The following is an 18,692-nucleotide window of genomic DNA, read 5'->3' as shown; positions in this document are numbered from 1 at the left end:
ACCATTGGTTCAGCCTCCAAATAAACTATAAAATTTGCTTCCGTAGAACATTCAGTAAAACCTTTTTAATTAGATGGGACATTGTGATAAACATAAATTATAAATCTTTCAAAATTAATCTTATGTTTTAATTATATGTGTCAAAGCCATATTTAACTTTCTAATATTTAGATATAACAAAGATGTTTAGTCAAGAGTTGCTTTATCTATGTAAACTATTAACAATTAACTACAAATAACCTGTACCTAAAACCATCTACCAGATATGATTATCAAATTTGAATATATGAGATTATTGAATACATTGAAATTATACTGCAATCTATGACTTCTTACGTACTTAACTTTTATACAATTTTGAATTTTTTTGATAATTAGTTCTGTAAAAATACTTATTAAAATAACATTTTAATTATTTAAAAATGATGATGTTATTTTAATAAGTATGTATATCTTAAACCTAAACGTTATTTTAAATTCGGTTTCATTTTAGACGTAACTTGTCTCTTATGAATAGTGAGATATCGGAATGTTTGGCAATTATTTTATTCATGCAAACTTGTATCATCATTTCAGCCAAAGGACAGTGCTGAATATGGGTTTCCAATAGAACCGGTAGGAACCGGCCTTGTGTATATTCTGTGCCTGTGTGTCTATAAGAATAGAGAGAGATATTAAAAATGCATAGATACGAGATTAGTTTCAACTTTCATTTTTAACGTAAGATGAGTTATAACCACTTTCAGATTTTATAAGATCAAATGTTATCAGATTCCGTGTTTTCATTTTTTAAAGCCAAAATATGACAGTCTGTAATCTTTTTAACAGAATCAGTTTTCTTCTTCCAGTACGACTATTTGAGCGCCCTTAGCAACGGCGTCTCCTAGTTTTACAGCGGCGAGTGATGCCACCACACCGTCTCGCGGGGACCTAACCACGTACTCCATCTTCATGGCGATAACGACGAATAGAGGCTGGCCCTTAACAACCTGTACAATCAAATAATAAATCTTATTGTAAAATAAACAATATTTTTAATTAACATGTTATAATTTTATTTATGATTAAATTTGTTATAATTGTAACAATATGCTTTAAATTATAAGCATATGCTTATGTAGATGAATTTATGTGTTCAGTTTAGAAATAGACAAGTTAGTTCATTTTGGGGGTAAATTTTAAAACAATGTTATACTCATCAATACAGTGTAACATAACATCATCGTGAAGTATTTTTTTACCATTCGTTCCCTAGACAAGGTTGAACTTGTGTTATGGCAACCAAAAGTTGTTATTTATGGCTATTACATATTTACATCAATTGTCCACATTTTCACCATCACTCATAAATACACCTTGGGCTACAGATATTTACCCTATTCACGGAACTGCTGCGATGCTCAGGCTTGAATTTAATAATTTGTATTCTCGCGAAAACTGAGGGATTCTAATAAATGACACAGTTATAAAAAACACTCTAGAAAATTTACTGAGGGGCAGCGTTCGGGAATCTCGGAAACAACTCTTATGATCACAATGTCCAAAAACGATGGTCTTTAATTCTTGTGTTGCCGGTAACAACATATGGATTTGAGACGTGGTAGATTTATTGGCTTTATAAGAAGGTACCAGGTGAACCAGACAGCAGTGGAAAGAATAATTCTTTCCACTGCTGTCTGGTTCTCGGAGCTTCGCTGCGAGATCGAATCTGAAATAAGAGATCTGCAGAACAACTAATGTTACTGAAATAGCTCGAAAAGTGGCAAGTCTCTAGTGGCAGTGAGCGGGGCTCATCGGTGTTGCAGCTTGCGGTCGTTGGGGCTGAAAAGTTGTTGAACCACTGTTAGACGCGACGAGGGAGAGCTGCCCATTAGGTGGACCGACTATATTGTCTCTCGACATGAACACAGCCCGCATCCTGCGATCATCATGGTGTTCTTTGCGAAAGCCCTGCCTTACAATGGGCGTCTATCGGCTGACATGATGACCAGACCATGACTCTAGCTAATTAGTATCATACCTTATCGCCTATGTTCACGAGCACTCTCTCCAAGACGCCCGGTGTAGGTGAGCTGGCACTGTTGGCGGAGGCAGCAGCGTCACCGCTGGTGGCTGTTTGATACTTCGGTTTGGGAAGATGGACAACAGTTTGCCCATTCTGGTGGAAAACGTAACTATTAACATACTGCCTTTATTAACACAGAATTTTAGATATATTTGTGCAAACTTGTAAATGGCCTTGTTACATTTATATTCTTTTATTGTTATGGATTCTATCTGTAAGTTTTCCGACGTTAATATAAAAAAAATTCTCATCATCTTTGCCACGCAGATGACATAAAACTGGGCCGACATCAGTATAATCTAATTTCTGGTATTACAGCATATTTCCAATACAGTAGAGATTAGATAGATTCTTCTAATATTCAATCAATAACACTATTGCTAAAGTAGTTGGTAAGTCTCACTTGAGAGGTCCGAGCCCTCCGACATATTAACGGATTTTTTTCTCTCTTCTTTGTGGCGTCGATATTACATTTGTCTACACTCCCTACAATAACATTTTTTTTAACAATTATCCAATCTTAGAATACACCCCGACGTAAAATGAGCGTAGCGTCCCTTGGTTGCAGAAACCAGCTCGCAGAGATAACCTGTCTGAGTTTGTTCCGAACTGTTTTCAGAGCAGGACGCTTTTGGAAGTTTGGTTTGAAGGGCCATAAAATTCTTATTTATATTAAAATGGGCTCTTCTGGCATTGTTCTCGCGACGTACACAAGTGATCACTGTGAATGATCCTTTCTAGATAATAATATAAATAATTGAAATAAACATATTTACCTCGTCATAAACATGCACCTCCTGCTCATACGTCAATACTCCAACATTACTAGTCTTGTCGTCGATCTTCGTTATCAAACGGAGTCCTTTATCTGTTGACTTCAAGTTCGCTTCCACTTGCCTCCATTCACCGTCGTTCACTTTAACCTTGTATGTATTGGGTGAACTTTCATATTCGACGTGAACTTTGGTATCTGTAATTATAGTATTATATACTGATGATATACATGATGATAATGATGATATAAATATATACATATATGTCATGCCTTCTGGAGCGGTAGCAACGCTGCAACTATTTCTTTCGCACAAGTTTCCAGCCTTTTAAGACCAATAAAAAAACACAATAACCCCTTGGACAAAATAGTTAATTAAACATATTACATATATATTTTATATCTAATTAATAATATAGAGATATGAAATTAATACTCCTTTTTTTAATGGGGGCAAATATATTTTAAATGCTATATTTTTTTTTGCTTTTGAACCAGTAACCTGATAATCTCCTAAGCCCTATTAGGGTGACATCACTTAATTATTGTGTCACTATTACTAGTAATACTGGTAGCTGATTGAGTGAAATGATAGGTAAAAAAAAATATGTATAATACCTTCATTGTTGAATTTGAAAATAACAGTTTTTTTCAGTTGATAGTTAGGCCTCCATGCATTCGGCAGTACTGAGATGCCTTTCCACGAATCATTCGAAGAAATTTTATACTGAGATTTTATTAACTGGAAAATAAATTATCATTTAACGAACAGTGTTTTACCAAAAAATCTAACTATTTGCCCAACAAACGAACCAAAATTGACTTAACAGACTATGTCCAGAATTTCATTTAATCAAAAAGATATAAACTATGAATGAAAGACACTTGATTAATATGTAATTTAATAATATTTTTTATTAATAAATTAATAATACCGGCTTTAATACCCGGTATCCCCGTATTTCAAATGTCAAATACAGGTATTAAGATTTTAGTTCGGTATTGTAAGCCCTATCCCAAGGGTTTGCGAAATCCAAAGCACTATTAATTAAAAAAAAACACTACTCATAGAAGTAGTGGTTTTTCTTTTCTGTTCTTTTATTTGTGATTTGATCTCGCAAAGGTTCTACAACCTTCAAGGATGTTCACAAATAAACCATGGTCATCGACGTAGCTCGGAACGACGTCATATTTATGGTCGCAGGAAGTCGCTGAATATGTCATGGTTATATTTGGGGGAGGTCTACCTTGCAGTAGGCGTCTACCGACTGAAAAGACGAAGAAGATACCTATAGTTGCAATATTACTGTAACCAACAGTTAGGAAAATTTGATTCGTAGGATATATAAAGAAAGATACATGTCCAAGCGCTGCTTGAATGGCACGTTGTTCGTCCAGCAATAAATCGGATTCAGGAAATAGTTCTTTTTCATGCTGCGGTATGAACGCTGTGTGCACATCGCCCGCAACAAACGCGCTGGAACCGCTAAGGCGGAGAAGGAAGTTTACGTTCGTCTCCAAACCAGCTACCTGAAATGAAGTAGGAATATACTCTTAATTAATCACATTATTTTTTTTTATCCACCAAGTTCCTCCAGAGGTGGTCTGGAAGAAATTGCCGCTTACGATAAGACTGCCGGGTGTACTTCTTTAGTCTATTTTAAATGAATTATTTTATTTCTGTATCTGTCTGTCTAGATCAGTGTTTCCTAACCTTTTTTGTGCCATGCCTCCTTAAGCCCTTTTTAAAACTCTTACGCTCCCTGTGTAACATATATAATTTATTTATTAAAGCGAAAGGATTAAAATCCATTTTCGAATTGCCCCACTTAACAATCAAATTGCCCCCCTGTGGGTCATGGGCCTCACGTTGCAAAACACTGGTCTAGATGCACAGTTATATAAATATATAATATTATCTTTTATCTATACAAACAAAAAACCGACTGTTTTAACAAATGCAAAACTTCAGAATGGCTTGACAAATTCACATTTTTTACGTTTTTCCAGAAGGACATTGATGATTCATACACAGAAAAAAAATTTAAAAGAATGCGTGATATTTTACCATACCCCACAAAATAATTTAAAATACCGATTCCTAGCTGTCAAATTTTGAGCATAAATCAAAATGAAAAAAAAGCGTTTCAGGAAATAATCAATGATAAAGTACTATTTGTCGATGTAATAGAAAGAAATTTTATTCAAGTTTTTAAAAAAGGTTTATTGTGTTTAAAAAACTTATTTTTGTAAGTAATCTTTGATAATTTAATATCAAGATAATAAATCTAACAATGATCATTCAGAAATAGAAAAATTTAATCAATAAAGCGAACTGAATTGACAAATGAAGCGACAAAAAATGAAGTTATTGCTTTGAAATAAGGATTATTTTCGTCTGCGACGGAGGATTTTGCCATAACAGCGGCAATTTCTTTGGAGTGTTATTATTAAATAAGTGAATAGTTTGTGTACAATTATTTCAAATTGTTTCAGAACATTAAATTGAGTATCAAGTCGAAAATTAACATTTATTTGGAGCATTATATTTAAAAGAAATACTGATGATTGCCGCAGTGACTTACTTGATATTCAGAGAGTTTCCTTTTTGTTTTTGCTAGAGCTTGATTACGGTCCTTGCCCCACACTACAAGTTTAGCTATCATTGGGTCGTAGTGGACAGACACTTCTTGCCCCTCTCGCACGCCTGTTTCCACCTGTTTTTGAACATAATAAAAAAACTTGGAATTAGGTTTGCAACATTTAATACGTACATAAATTCGAAATAGGTAAAAACATTTCGAATTTTTTTCCTTAAACTACCAAGAGTTTTCTCATGAAGAGAAAATTGGAAAAAAGTGGATAAAGGAAATATAATTTTTTTTCTACCATACAAACCTACTAAAAATATCTGTCACTAGCTGTCAAATATTTGACCTTAATTAAAACCAAATTAAGTGTGATAGAATAAAAATATAATAAATAAAATTTTGTGACACTAAAATGTTACCATGAATTTACATTAGATCATTATTAACCTATAACTGTATACCAATATTTTTTTGTAAGTTATTATTTTTTGTTGTAGTTTCTGCAAGTATAAAAAAGTTTAATAATTTATTTCTTGTCTTTTGGAAAGAATAAGATTTGTAAAATTAACGTGTGGTTAAATTTATACTTTAACAAATACTCATTTTATGATATGCTGTTCTTACCCGTACAAACTCTTCAGGTGAAGGTTGAATCAATCTATGTAGAGTACCAGCTCTTGGCAAGAAACCGGCACGTGGTTCTTCAGCGTATATGCGACATTCAACGGCATGACCTCGCCTCACGATGTCTTCTTGTGTCACCGGCAGCGGTTCCCCTGCTGCTACTCTAAGTTGCCATTCTACTAAATCAGTACCTGTAAAAAGTAAAAAAAATAGATATTTTCAATAAATGCTGTTATTATTTTCAGCCCAGATGCTCTCTCCTGCAAGGCATAAGCCTCCTTCAAAGATCGCCACGATGACCGGTCTTACGCTGCTCGCACCCAGCGACTTCCCGAAAAGCTTAATATGTGGCCGACCCACATACGTTGGGGCTCACCCAGTCCACGTCTACCAACTCGTGGTCGCCATTCGAAAACGAATTTCATAATGAAGCCTTTAGCAGATATTAAAAAAACAAAATTAAGGTCACATACACTAACATTTCTTATTACTAGTATTTAAACATACAATATTATTATTCAATTGTATACATGTAGGGTTCAGGAAGAACATTATTTTGATGCATGTGCACATTAAATACTTAAAAGGAAATTATGAACATGGTTTCACTATGTATAATTATCAGATTATTAAACTCTCAGTACCCTAATAAAGTAAAGAAAATTTAGCAAAGGTATTAAATTAATTACCGGTAATCATTTCAGTGATAGGGTGTTCTACTTGAAGTCGAGTGTTCATCTCCATAAAATGAAAGTCATGGGTGGTGCGGTGCAATATGAACTCCACTGTGCCTGCACCCACATAACCTACGGCTTTGGCTGCCCTCACTGCAGCTTCACCCAGAGCGCGCCGGGTTTCTTCTGATAATCCTGGCTAAAAGACATTACTTTTTTTTAAACAATAAATAACAACAGTTGTGGACATAAAGATTTACAAAAAGTATAATTAACAATTTTCATATCATGTTTGTATAAATTTATCATTACTGTTTTGGCCGATGGATATCCACTTCTAGATATAAGCCGCCTTCAAAAATTTCCTATAGGCATAGTTAGGAGTAGGTCATATCCAGCATCTTCCAACGACATCATCAAAGCCATTTGTCAATGTTATGAGTGGACTACACTGCTCTTGCCTATCTCTGGTCTCCATCACCAGAAACTTAAGGTTGCAAACTATGTAACAATTGTGATGCATAATCTCTATAATTAAGGGATTAAAATTTTATTTCACCAAAATAATAAAAATTTTGAAACCACATACCGCAGGTGCCTCCTCTATAATTTTTTGATGACGTCTTTGAACAGAACAATCCCTTTCAAATAAATGTACTGCATTGCCATACATGTCTGCGAAAACCTGAAAGAAGTACAACATAAAACATGTCTATTAAAAATTAAGATCTGACATTTGGATAAATTTTAACTAAAAGTTTTTGTTGCTTTGTTCTAGATAGTAAAGACATACAAAAATACGGAATGTAAGTGAGCAAATAAGATAGATGTATGCTTGTGTACATGTAGACTGCGATAATATTTTTTTTTTGTGGGAAGACACTTCTCAATGTTTCAAGGTTTAACCATTATGGTGCCGATCCATCACATTGTAATATGAGGGTCCAGTACAGTACAGTAACAGGAGGGATACAGTACTCGAGGCCGACGTCACGCGTAGCAGGTTTAACAAGGTTCTTACAGGGATTGGCATCACCCTTCACTGACCAGACTTCTCTGATTCTGACCAAATTTTAAATGATCATAAAAACTCTGCTTTATAACCCTATTCCAGTAATGAATGGACTCTTGATTATCCTAAATTTTTTAGCAGGTTCCAGAAATTTCGCTTCATCCTACACTGCATACAAATTCAAAACAAATTTTCATCATATTTAAACCTTGGTTGATCATATTTAAAACTCTGTTTAATTTTTTTTTGTTTAAATTTTACATGCATATTCAGAATTAAAAAATAGTTCACCTGCACTTCAACATGTCTGGGATCTGTAATGTATTGTTCTAAGAGCATGCTTTCATCACCAAAAGACTTCAACGATTCTCTCTTGGCAGACTCTAGCTGTGATAGGAATTCACTCTCTGTCATTGCAATTCTCATCCCCTGAAATGATAAGTGGTTTTATTTTATTTTAAATTAACCAACAGTTATTAGTAATGGAAAAAAAGAAACTTTTTTTATTAAAAAAATTAATGCATACACTAAATTTTCTTAAAACCTTACAAAAACTTACTTAGATACAGTTCTCCCTTACATAATCATGATTAGTTTAGATAACATGATTTGACCAAATACCAATGATGGCATGGATGACAAAGTTACTAAAAACTGACTCATTAATGACATTTTTTCACCACATAAATAACAATAGTGATTTCAGATCTATATAATCTCAATTAGGTTTAGTGACTTTGTTTAGTGTTTAATGGCAGTCAAACATAGTTACCAGTTCATTATTCTTGTATATTTGGCATTTGTTCCTTACTGTGTAAAAATTGTTAGAAATTTTTTAACACTAACAGTTTTTATTAGTAACAATTTTTAATTTTGAAATTGAATAAAAAATTGTATTGAAAAATTAATTTTTTTACAGTCGTTAGCAAAGTAGAAAAACGTCGTCCGCTGGGGTCGAAAGGTTTTTGAGTAGCGACCATGAGGCGGTAGACGAGACGTGGTTAAGCTCCCTATTGTTTTTTTTATTTTAAAAATACTCTCTCCCCATCTTGCTTTCAGTACAAGGACATACACTCTCCTACTTTCACCTTCCCTCTCACATCCTTTACATTATCTATATTTATTCCCTCTTTCATCCTTCATTATTTCTATCACTCCGTATACACATACATCATTCACCAACATGACATTTACGTTTCACCACCCATCCCTTGCCACGCTTCCTGTAACACCTTTTTATTAAGCCTAATTACGTCACTCACCACCCTGTAACAAAACCGCACAAAGTGTGGCAGCTCTCCTCCTCTACTAAAAGGGAAGCAATGTGTCCGCAAACAATGCTCCTGTCTTTCACCTCCTCACTTTCATTTCCACTTCACAAGCCTCTATAAGCCCTCTTTATATGCGACAGCAAGTAATTGCATGCACTATAGTCTGAGACTTCCTACTAGAGGGACCAACGATATTGTCAAGGACGCGAGAAATTCATGGGCAAGACTGGTCATTTTGATAATTTTTTAGGGAAGACTATACTTTGCAGTGAGACTCTATTGGCTGATATGAAGATGATGTTGGTAAGGAGTTTAATAATCTTCTTTCAAAATTGATTAATTACCTTTCCACCTCCTCCGCGGACAGCTTTAATCATCAAGGGAAAACCAATTTTATGTGCTTCAGCTTGCAACTTTTCAACACTTTGATCTTCACCATGATAACCCTTTACTATTGGCACTCCTGCATTAGACATTATAGCTTTTGATGTACTGCAACATGTATAAACTTAATGTTGCTTTGAGGTCCTTGATAACATTTTAGTTATTTACTTTTATTATTAGACAGACTAATAAAAAAAGTGTTAAAAAGTAATAAATGAAATGTAGTAGGAAATCTAGTCATTAGTCTAAATAAGCAACTAGTTTAAGACAAAAATACCGATATAGATAGATTTTATATTATTTACAATATGACTAAAACAGAAAGGAAAGTAGGCTTAGTTCCCAAAGTGGTAAAGTCAAAGGTCAAAGTCGAAAAAGTAGAAGTTCATGATTTGTATGTAGGGACCAGATCATTATATTTTTGATTGCATTTAGGGAATTTGTTATAAATGTAGCTGCCAGTGTTTCCTGAAACCTACTAAATTTTTTAAGTGGTCATTGAGAAAAAAGTCAGGGAACCTCTGCTATAAAGTACATGTGTCACTGAAAATTCTTACAATAATAAATAATTGTAACATCCATTATTCTATAATAAAATTTATTAATACCTTTTTATTCCCATATCTCTGATTGCTGAAGAAGGTGGCCCAATAAATATGATGTCTTCATCTGCACATTTCTCACAAAACTCCACATTTTCAGAAAGGAAACCATATCCTGGATGAATGGCTTGACTGTTTGATTTTTTTGCTACCTCTAAAATTTTTGCTGCATTAAGATAACTGTAAGTAGATGGGGCTGGTCCTATATGGTAGGCCTCATCAGCCTGTAAAATTATTAATACTTTAAATTTAATTTTAATAATTTATTTACAATTGGAGATCTTATTAAATTTTATTTTACTGATTGAAATCTGAATTTGAATGCAATGTATATAATTGAAGAACTATATACTTGGAAAACATTATAAATTTTCATTTTACTATAAATAGTTTAAAAAATGATTTCAGTCATTGTAACAATATATCAATTGTGATGTAGATCAAAGTGTTTTAAAATAGTTGTATTAGACAAAAATAATTAAAATAAATGAAAGCTATAATTAGAGATTAAATGTCAAGATATATACTTGCTAATATATTTGCTTGTGATATTATCATAAAAAGGAAAAAAAAATGTGTTGGTAGCAGTTTAAAAATATGACTATTTAAAAGGTGTCTTTATTCCTTCCCGGTGTATGAATTAATGGAAATATAGTTATCTTTTACATTTTTTTTAAATTAAGAGATTATTTAAGTTCTTTATGATTATCTTAACTCCACTTGGGATTTTTTCAATGTAAAGTTGCTTTTGTTCATAAGCTATTATTTCTAATAATAAATATGAATTCACATTCAATCTCTATTCATAATTTATGGTTATAATACACATAAAAACAAAAAAAAATCATATTTACCATTTCAACATGCATTGCATGTTTATCAGCATCTGAATACACTGCCACGGTCCTAACACCCAGTTTTTTTGCTGTATGCATCACTCTGCATGCTATTTCTCCTCGATTAGCAATTAATACCTTTTCTATATTTCTTTGCCGCAGGTCTTTAACCTGTACTTGGCTGTATCTCAACCCATTTTGAATTATTAGGGAATTGCTGAAATAGAAAATACAACATCAAATATACATTAAGTACAAGAAAAATTGATAAACGCGTGCAATCATGTAAAGTAATCGCAGATGACAATTTGCTTACCGAATTTTTAATAGATTACTTAAGATGTACATAATGACCAACAATACCTATTTACATATATTAATAATAATATTAAATATGATAGTTACAGCAAAAATATAACATAAGTTTTAATTTTAAACAACTTCTTTTTTATATTTTTTTGATTAAAGAAAGTTCTTCTAATAAGAAGATTAGGAATGTCAACGCGTTCGTCAAGTTATTTCAGATAGTGTCGCGACACACAACGATATCGCACTTCGTTATCATTAACAAATTTTGAACCATAGTTCAAGCATAAATTATTTGATGATAATGTATTCAAACATTTAATAAAATAAACCAGTTTTTACCTTTCGCTAGCTGTCAATTACAACAGGTTTGTCAAAAGACATATGTTAGTAGTCACGTCGGATATTTTAATTCTATACTACTTGTAAGTAATATCAATAGTATGTAGTAGTACGTATGTTTTAGTTATTTATTCATTTTTTGTAAGTTCATATTTATTTTGATTGTAGCATTTTTATATGTTACTCTTTTAATCCAGTAATGGATTTAAGTTTCAAATTATGGACAGATCTCACAATTTTTTTTGGTTGGTTATTAAAAAAGTTGTACAAAATTTTAAATAATTTTTATGTCTTAGTATAGTAATACTAATACGCAAACGCTTGAGGATATATTATTGTGTAATAGAAAGATATGGTAAAACCTATTTTTAATTCCAAAAAATGAAGAGTACTAATCAGATAGGAATCCTGTAAATAATAATACCAATAATGTCCTGTAAATAATTTTACTTAAGTTATTTAAATTAAAAAATAATTTCCTTTTACTCCTGAATACGTTTAGTGAAGTAGGAGGCTGTATGATCATATGCTTTAGTCTAAATATTTACAAATCGGATAAAAAATGTTATTTTCAAAATTTTATGAACCAATATTGCATTACATTGTTGTTGTGTCTAATTTGTTATCAATATGTTTAAAAATGATTACAACAAATATTATTTACCGAATAGTCAATATAGATAAGGAATAAATCTTAAAAATTTTGTTCATTTATCACTAATAGGGATATATATTTTTGTCCTGTTGGATAATTTATAATGGGAATAAAAGGGTTATGGACTGTTTTCGCTCCTTATTGCGAAAAGAAATCTTTACACGAAGTAAGATTATGTCTAAAATTCGTCGTTTTAGCCCTAGGTATCCACTGCAAGGCATCGGTCTCCCAAAAAGATATCTATGGGAGATATATACCCCAGTTTAAGGCCTGTACCGCTGGGCTTCTACTCCTCATATTATGATAGCTATGATGCGATATTTTAAAACAAATAGACCTTATAAAATAGCACTAATTTTTATTTAATTACCTCTTAATAGATCCAAGGTGAAACACTGGCTATAGATTTATCAGGATGGGTTTGTGATAGTCAAAATGTTACTGATAATTATATCCAGCCGAAACTGTATTTAAGGTAAGTTTCGTAAAAATAGATAATGAATTTATTATTTTTAGCATTCATTTTTTACTACTTGATAATTTTTTTTTTAGGAATTTGTTTTTTAGAACTGCATATCTCTTATTAGCTGATATCAAACCAATATTTGTGCTAGAAGGAGATGCTCCTGAGCTCAAGCGTGATGTAATGGCTGCTCGTAATGCAGTTCAGTTTCCTGGTGCTTCAACACAGTCAACTGTAAAATCAAATAAGCCTGATGTTGCTCGTAGGAAGTTCAGAAATGTTTTAAAAGAAGTATGTGTTTAATATCAGGAAGTAATTTTTGTTTAATTTTACCCTAAATTCAACAAATTTATTTCTAAATTAAATAACAATTGAAAATTAAAAGTTTTATTGATTAGTTCCAAAATTTTTATTTTATTATGTAGCATCCGCAAAACTCTTTTTAAAAAGATTAACTGGTTATATCTTGTTAATCGGTATTTTATTTAGGTATGAGGTATTGTTGAAATATTTTAGCTTACATTTGTATTGTTGTTTTCATAGTTATCTTGTAATTCACAAGAAAGCCCCTGGTGTAATAGAAGGAAGCAAATAAGATTACCATAATTAGAACTTTAGTCATAAGTTCTGATATGGAAACTAGTTTCAAGAAAGCCCATTAATAATTTTCATCACTTGTTTCCTATGAATATTAAGGAAATTTAATAAACATTGTAAATCATCTTCCATATTTTCCAACAATGTAAAATGAATAAAATAATTTATGTTTTAGTGTGAGGCCCTCCTGAAATGTTTGGGAGTTATATGTGTAAAAGGAAGAGGTGAAGCTGAGGCAACATGTGCTATATTAAATGCACAAGGTGTTTGTATTTATATCTTTTAATTTTAAGAATTATTGACTTGCTATACATTTTTCATAGATATAATTTTCAAATAGGTTGTAGATGCAGTAGTGTCCCAAGATTCAGACTGTTTTGCCTATGGGGCAAAACGTGTGTATCGAAACTTTAGTGTTTCAAATTCAGCTGGAGGTGGAGCAGTTCAGGGCTCCGTCGACTGCTATGACGCCAACACAATGTTTGACAATATTGGTATGTAAATTTAGTTACTTTGTTGTATTTTTGGTTGTATAAAATTGATTACTTATTTTTTGTTTTATTTCAGGATTTGGCCGCAAGAAAATGGTTGCTCTGGCTTTGCTCTGCGGGTGTGATTATGGCGTCGGAGCATGTGGCTCTTCTATAAACACTGTAGTATCTTTTTTACATACCATACCTGAAGAAAAAATTATATCTAGGTATTAATACAATATTTACATATATACATAAAGAATACATATTTTGAAATGATATCTTTTATAGGTATAAAATTTGGCATGAATATGTTTATTTATCATGTCAAATATGGTACAATTTGACATGATAAATGAATGGATTTTCTGAAATTATATCCACTACCAACTAGTAGTGCGGGACAGGCAAACCTAACAGGGGACATGCAGTTTGTGTTTAAGAACATACAATAGTCTATATCAATAATCATATTTACCTTATAACTATTACATGATTCGAGTTTGTAATGGTTGGTTGCTACAAGATATAAAATGATTAATGTGATAGGTTCTTTTATAAAAAGGCTTCTATATTGATGCCTTCTACAACAGAGTGCAAGTAGTTTTGTATGAGCATTACTTTAAAAATTACTTTTTACTGAGTTATAATAACTTTTAATTTATTATGTGTGAAGTCTAAAATAAATTAAAACACTATGGATATGTGCCCAAACATAAATGCGTTTTAGTAGATTACATTAAGTTTTATAATGTTACACTGGATTTTTGGAGAATAGAGCCAAGAAAAAAGGTGTACAAAAGTGGACTTGTCAAAATATAATAATTTAATTACAGGCTGCTATCGTGGGTGAGTGAACCACATTTGTATGAGGATCAGAGTCGCTGGGCCGCGTTACTGGGACGGTGCGATCGCTGCGGGCACTCAGGCCGCAGTCACGCTAAAAACGGTTGCCCGATTTGTGCCACGCACCGAAATTGTAATGACTACGGGCATAAGTTAGATTTGCTTTTAAATTTACTTGAATTTCGTTGAATTTGTATTCTTTACTTATTGCATTATATGGAAATAAGGCTACACAACACCGAATATTTGTTTACCTAAGTATAAAATTGTACAAAGGTAAAAGACAACTTATTTCAGCATTATTTATTAATAATTTTGTGCAGTATGATAATATTTGAAATGTATGATGCATAAAGCAACTCCACAATTTTCATACTGATAAATGTTTTTGTTCAATTTCTTTAAGTTTACTAGTAATTTTAGTTACCAATAAAGAAAATCAGAAACTCAAAGCATCAATGCCGTCAAGCATTGTAACCAGGATAAATGTTTTTTTTCTGTGCAATAATTCAAAATGGGGGTTATAATAAATTAAATATTTGATTTCAGTGCCGAATACGCTTATATACGCTCCTTATGATGCAAACAGGTTTACCACAAATGTGCAAATTTTGCTTATTGAAAAAAAATGTTTTGATCAAATGCTTAAAACATTACATATACAGTACCCGGCGATAAATATTGCAGATCGACCTTTGGAAAGAGACAAACGGCTAATTTCGGCTTCATAGAGCACTATATCTATCCCACACTACCTATGTGACGTTTTGTTAGTCGTTGTATTTCGTGCGACAGAGATAACGATAACTCTACGAAGCCGAAATTAGCCGATTGTCTCTTTCCAAAGGTCGATGTGCAATATTCATCGCCTGGTACTGTACAGTCTGTTAGTGTAAAGAATGTATTGGAATCGTCATTAGCCGCCGGCCAAGCCACGCCCCGTGACCAATCAAGTTGTTCCTAACTAGAAAAGTTATTTCACAGTGATCGGTTGAAACTAAACTTTCGCATAAGCTAATTATCGTACTCAGAATGCAGTGAATCGATGATTTCTGTATCGACACGAGCGGAATAAATAATTGTAAATAATAATTGTATTATTAGTGTCAGAGTTTTTCTTTATTTACAGTGTGATATGAGTAATCTTGAGCGAACAAGAGTATAGTTCACGACATTAGATTTGGCACAACGTGCAGAAGGGTAAGACTTACGGCAAACATCGGCTGGTAACGGATTTGTAGAGCATTGTCTTTGTCGCACATTGCTCCTTAGTTAAATACATCGATCTTATTTATGACGTGCAAAATTAAATGCCGGATACTATACTCGTAATTTGTGTTGTTACATACAAAAAATAGTTTAACTCTTGACTGAATAATCTAGCCTTGATCATAATTTATTTATGGTATCGTCTACGACAGTTCATTTTGTCATTTAATTATTTTAAATCTATTTCCAGAGCAAAGGTTGCGGAAGTGAAAAGGGAGCTGTCACTCCGTAACAGAGCACTGTCATGTGGAATGACATTTCCTGAACCGAAAATAATGAAGGAATTTTTGAATTCAAACAACGACGACGTTGTTGTAGACTTCCAAAAGGCACCTGTTCCCAGTTTAATACAATTTGTTGTATGTACTTTGACAAAGTTTTCTATGTATTTGTTAAGTAAAATGTATATTTTTTGTCGATTAATATTTACAGACATGTGTACCCCTGTAGACTTTGTACTGTCAGAAGTTATTTATCTGTGGCATTCCAATAATAAATAAATAAATTATTGTAGCATTTCAAAGTGTTCACTTTATGTAGGTGATTGGAAATAGATATAAAAGCTTTAAGGCTTTTTACTGAGAATTGCAATATACATTTATTCCTTTAAAGCTTTCGTACCTATAATAAATCATCCTGTATTTTGAAGATTAACTATATGTACATTTAATGTCTCCAATTACAGAAACTAATGTCTAGTAAATTAGATTGGAGTGAAAGGTATTGTGTTGAAAAATTTTTGCCGATTCTCACAAAATGGCATCTCCAGGATAAAGTTATTTGTAGCAAAATAAAGCCAAAAATGATTAAAAAAAAGAGGAATCCTAGAGGTAACTCTCAGTGGTTGTTTATAAAATTAATTTTGCTAATACTGTTAGATTTTATTAGAAATAAATTCTAATACCTTTTCTACAGGTGTACCTAGTTATGAAGTGCTTTGGGAAGATGTAGAAGGGGAATATGATGGTCTTATTCCTGATGAACAATTTGATGGTGAGTTTATCAAAATAAAATCCTTGTTACGTTTTTTATTTGAACGCCTAGAATTTTCAATAATGTTCAATAAAGTATTATCATTATCATCATGTCAGCCATAGGACGCTCACTGCTGGACTTTGAGTTTCTTCATCGATTTTTAATGAGCTTGGTTGGAAGTCACCAGCAACCTTAACAAGGTCGTGTGTTCACTTTGTGGACGGACTTCTTAGGCTGCGCTTAACGGTCTGTCTTTTACACTTTAGAACTATAAAGCTGCAATTTGTTTAGCGCTCTATGTAGCTTGGTCACTGCCACTTCGACTAAGTTAAAAGAACGTTGCATCAATTGTATCTGTTTTCGAAGAATGTAACAATATATCTATAAAGAACAAACTTACTGACATTTAAAATATTATGATGTTTTAGATAAAGATGACTTTGATAAAGTTTGGACGTCGATCGAACGCCAAGACTTAATGGGTGAGTATTATCCAGACTTAGTACGAGCGTACGAAGAATCTATTAAGAAGCCAGCGAAAGTTAAGAAAACAAGGGAGAAAAAGAACAAAGAAAATCAAAACGTCTCTAAACCAAAGAGAAACAAGAAAAAAAATGCTATCGATGTTCTTGAAACAGTTAATAATACACTTAAAAGATTAAGTTTAGATGCGACTGGCTTAGATTCAAATAATAAAACACAAGTTAGCATCAGTGTCAATAAATTAAAAAGGAAATTAAGAAATAATACCAAAAAGAAAAATACTATCGACAGTTATGTTATAAGCGAAAAACGAAAATGTGGGGACAAGAATGTATTACAAAATGAACAAAATAATTTAGTTGGATCAAATCGTGAACGCCAGAGTCCTAAACGTATGCTTTTCACTAATAAAACAGAAGTAAATGCATTGAACACACACTTAAGTTTTTTTAATAACACTAACGAAGAAGTGAATGATAGCGATTTGTCGAACATAGTGGATCAAATTGTATCCCGAGCACCAAATACAAAGACGGCGACTGTCAACAATAACTACGTAAAATTTATTTTTGAGGATAAGATGGAATTAAGCGAAAAATCTATTTGCCAAAAGAGATTTATCCAAAACAATTGTTCTACCCCAATAAGTAGTCCGATCAAAAAGAAAAACATGTTAATGAATGTGATAGCACGTCAGTCGACGTGCAAAGCCAACACAAGTAATTTCTTTGACAAATTAACAGACGATGGTGATGCTTTTGAAATGTCAATTGAATATAAATCGAGTAGTGTAGCAAATCTGGATAATTTAACAGTTGACTATAGCCTGCCTGATGTTTATTTATAGTAATAAATTAATAAAAAACAACGATCAATATCTATGTCTATGCAGTTTATTTTTATTCAACCCTTCTGTTATTTCCTAGTTTATTTCCTGTAGGCAAAGCTACGATATATCTTCTTGTCTAATATCCCTCCGTGTCTTAAAACGAAGATATACGACTATAAGGTTTTACCAGAAATGACTTATGTTAGTGAAATGGTACTTAAAATCTCATTGGCAAGTTCGGTCAACGAGTCGGTGCTATGCTCGAGATTTCTCTGATACCATAGCCTATGTATAATTTTGTACCGAATGAATCAATATTTCGTACTGTTTTATTTATCATGATGATGAGAGTATAACGTGTGTCGCTCAGAACATGTTTGGTGGAATAGATCGGATCGGTCTGATCCTTAAATGTTCATCATCATTACCAAGTCAAGCAATAGAGACTTACTGCAAAGATCACCAAGATGATCGGTTTTGCACTGTCCACATCTAATGAATTCTCACAACCTCGGCAATGCTGTCGGCCCATCGAGTCGGGGCACCCGGGCCTTGTCTTACTACTCGTAGTCGTCATTCGAGAACTATTCGGCCCTGGCGCCGACGGTTGTACTAGCGATGCG

General features: G+C 32.8%; 2 protein-coding genes across 2 annotated transcripts; one reads left to right on the top strand and one right to left on the bottom strand.

The window, feature by feature from the left end:
* Nucleotides 1–228: 228 nt before the first annotated feature.
* Nucleotides 229–11,403, bottom strand: Mccc1 (Methylcrotonoyl-CoA carboxylase 1). The gene is made up of 14 exons (XM_068772185.1): nucleotides 11,148–11,403; nucleotides 10,850–11,048; nucleotides 10,002–10,219; nucleotides 9,354–9,501; nucleotides 8,030–8,167; nucleotides 7,316–7,411; nucleotides 6,742–6,925; nucleotides 6,053–6,243; nucleotides 5,423–5,554; nucleotides 4,197–4,367; nucleotides 3,456–3,579; nucleotides 2,842–3,035; nucleotides 2,021–2,158; nucleotides 229–989 (listed from the first exon to the last, which is right to left on the bottom strand). Exons 1-14 carry the CDS (start codon nucleotides 11,177–11,179, stop codon nucleotides 831–833), a joined length of 2,124 nt encoding a protein of 707 aa, XP_068628286.1. The 5' UTR covers nucleotides 11,180–11,403; the 3' UTR covers nucleotides 229–830.
* An 810-nt stretch (nucleotides 11,404–12,213) lies between these two features.
* On the top strand, nucleotides 12,214–18,105 carry Gen (XPG-like endonuclease). Its single transcript, XM_068772635.1, has 11 exons — nucleotides 12,214–12,300; nucleotides 12,515–12,609; nucleotides 12,687–12,888; nucleotides 13,370–13,459; nucleotides 13,535–13,688; nucleotides 13,762–13,894; nucleotides 14,504–14,665; nucleotides 15,973–16,141; nucleotides 16,468–16,612; nucleotides 16,698–16,775; nucleotides 17,186–18,105. Exons 1-11 carry the CDS (start codon nucleotides 12,238–12,240, stop codon nucleotides 18,085–18,087), a joined length of 2,193 nt encoding a protein of 730 aa, XP_068628736.1. The 5' UTR covers nucleotides 12,214–12,237; the 3' UTR covers nucleotides 18,088–18,105.
* The last annotated feature ends 587 nt before the right edge of the window (nucleotides 18,106–18,692 follow it).

This window comes from Battus philenor, unplaced genomic scaffold (genome assembly GCF_028537555.1).
Source record: "Battus philenor isolate CCGP_79_NKW_IND1 unplaced genomic scaffold, ilBatPhil1.0.hap1 SCAF_5, whole genome shotgun sequence".
In the NCBI taxonomy this organism is placed as follows: Eukaryota; Metazoa; Arthropoda; class Insecta; order Lepidoptera; family Papilionidae; genus Battus; species Battus philenor.
The sequence above is the reverse complement of the archived record's forward strand: the minus strand, read 5'-3'. Positions and strand labels throughout refer to the sequence as shown.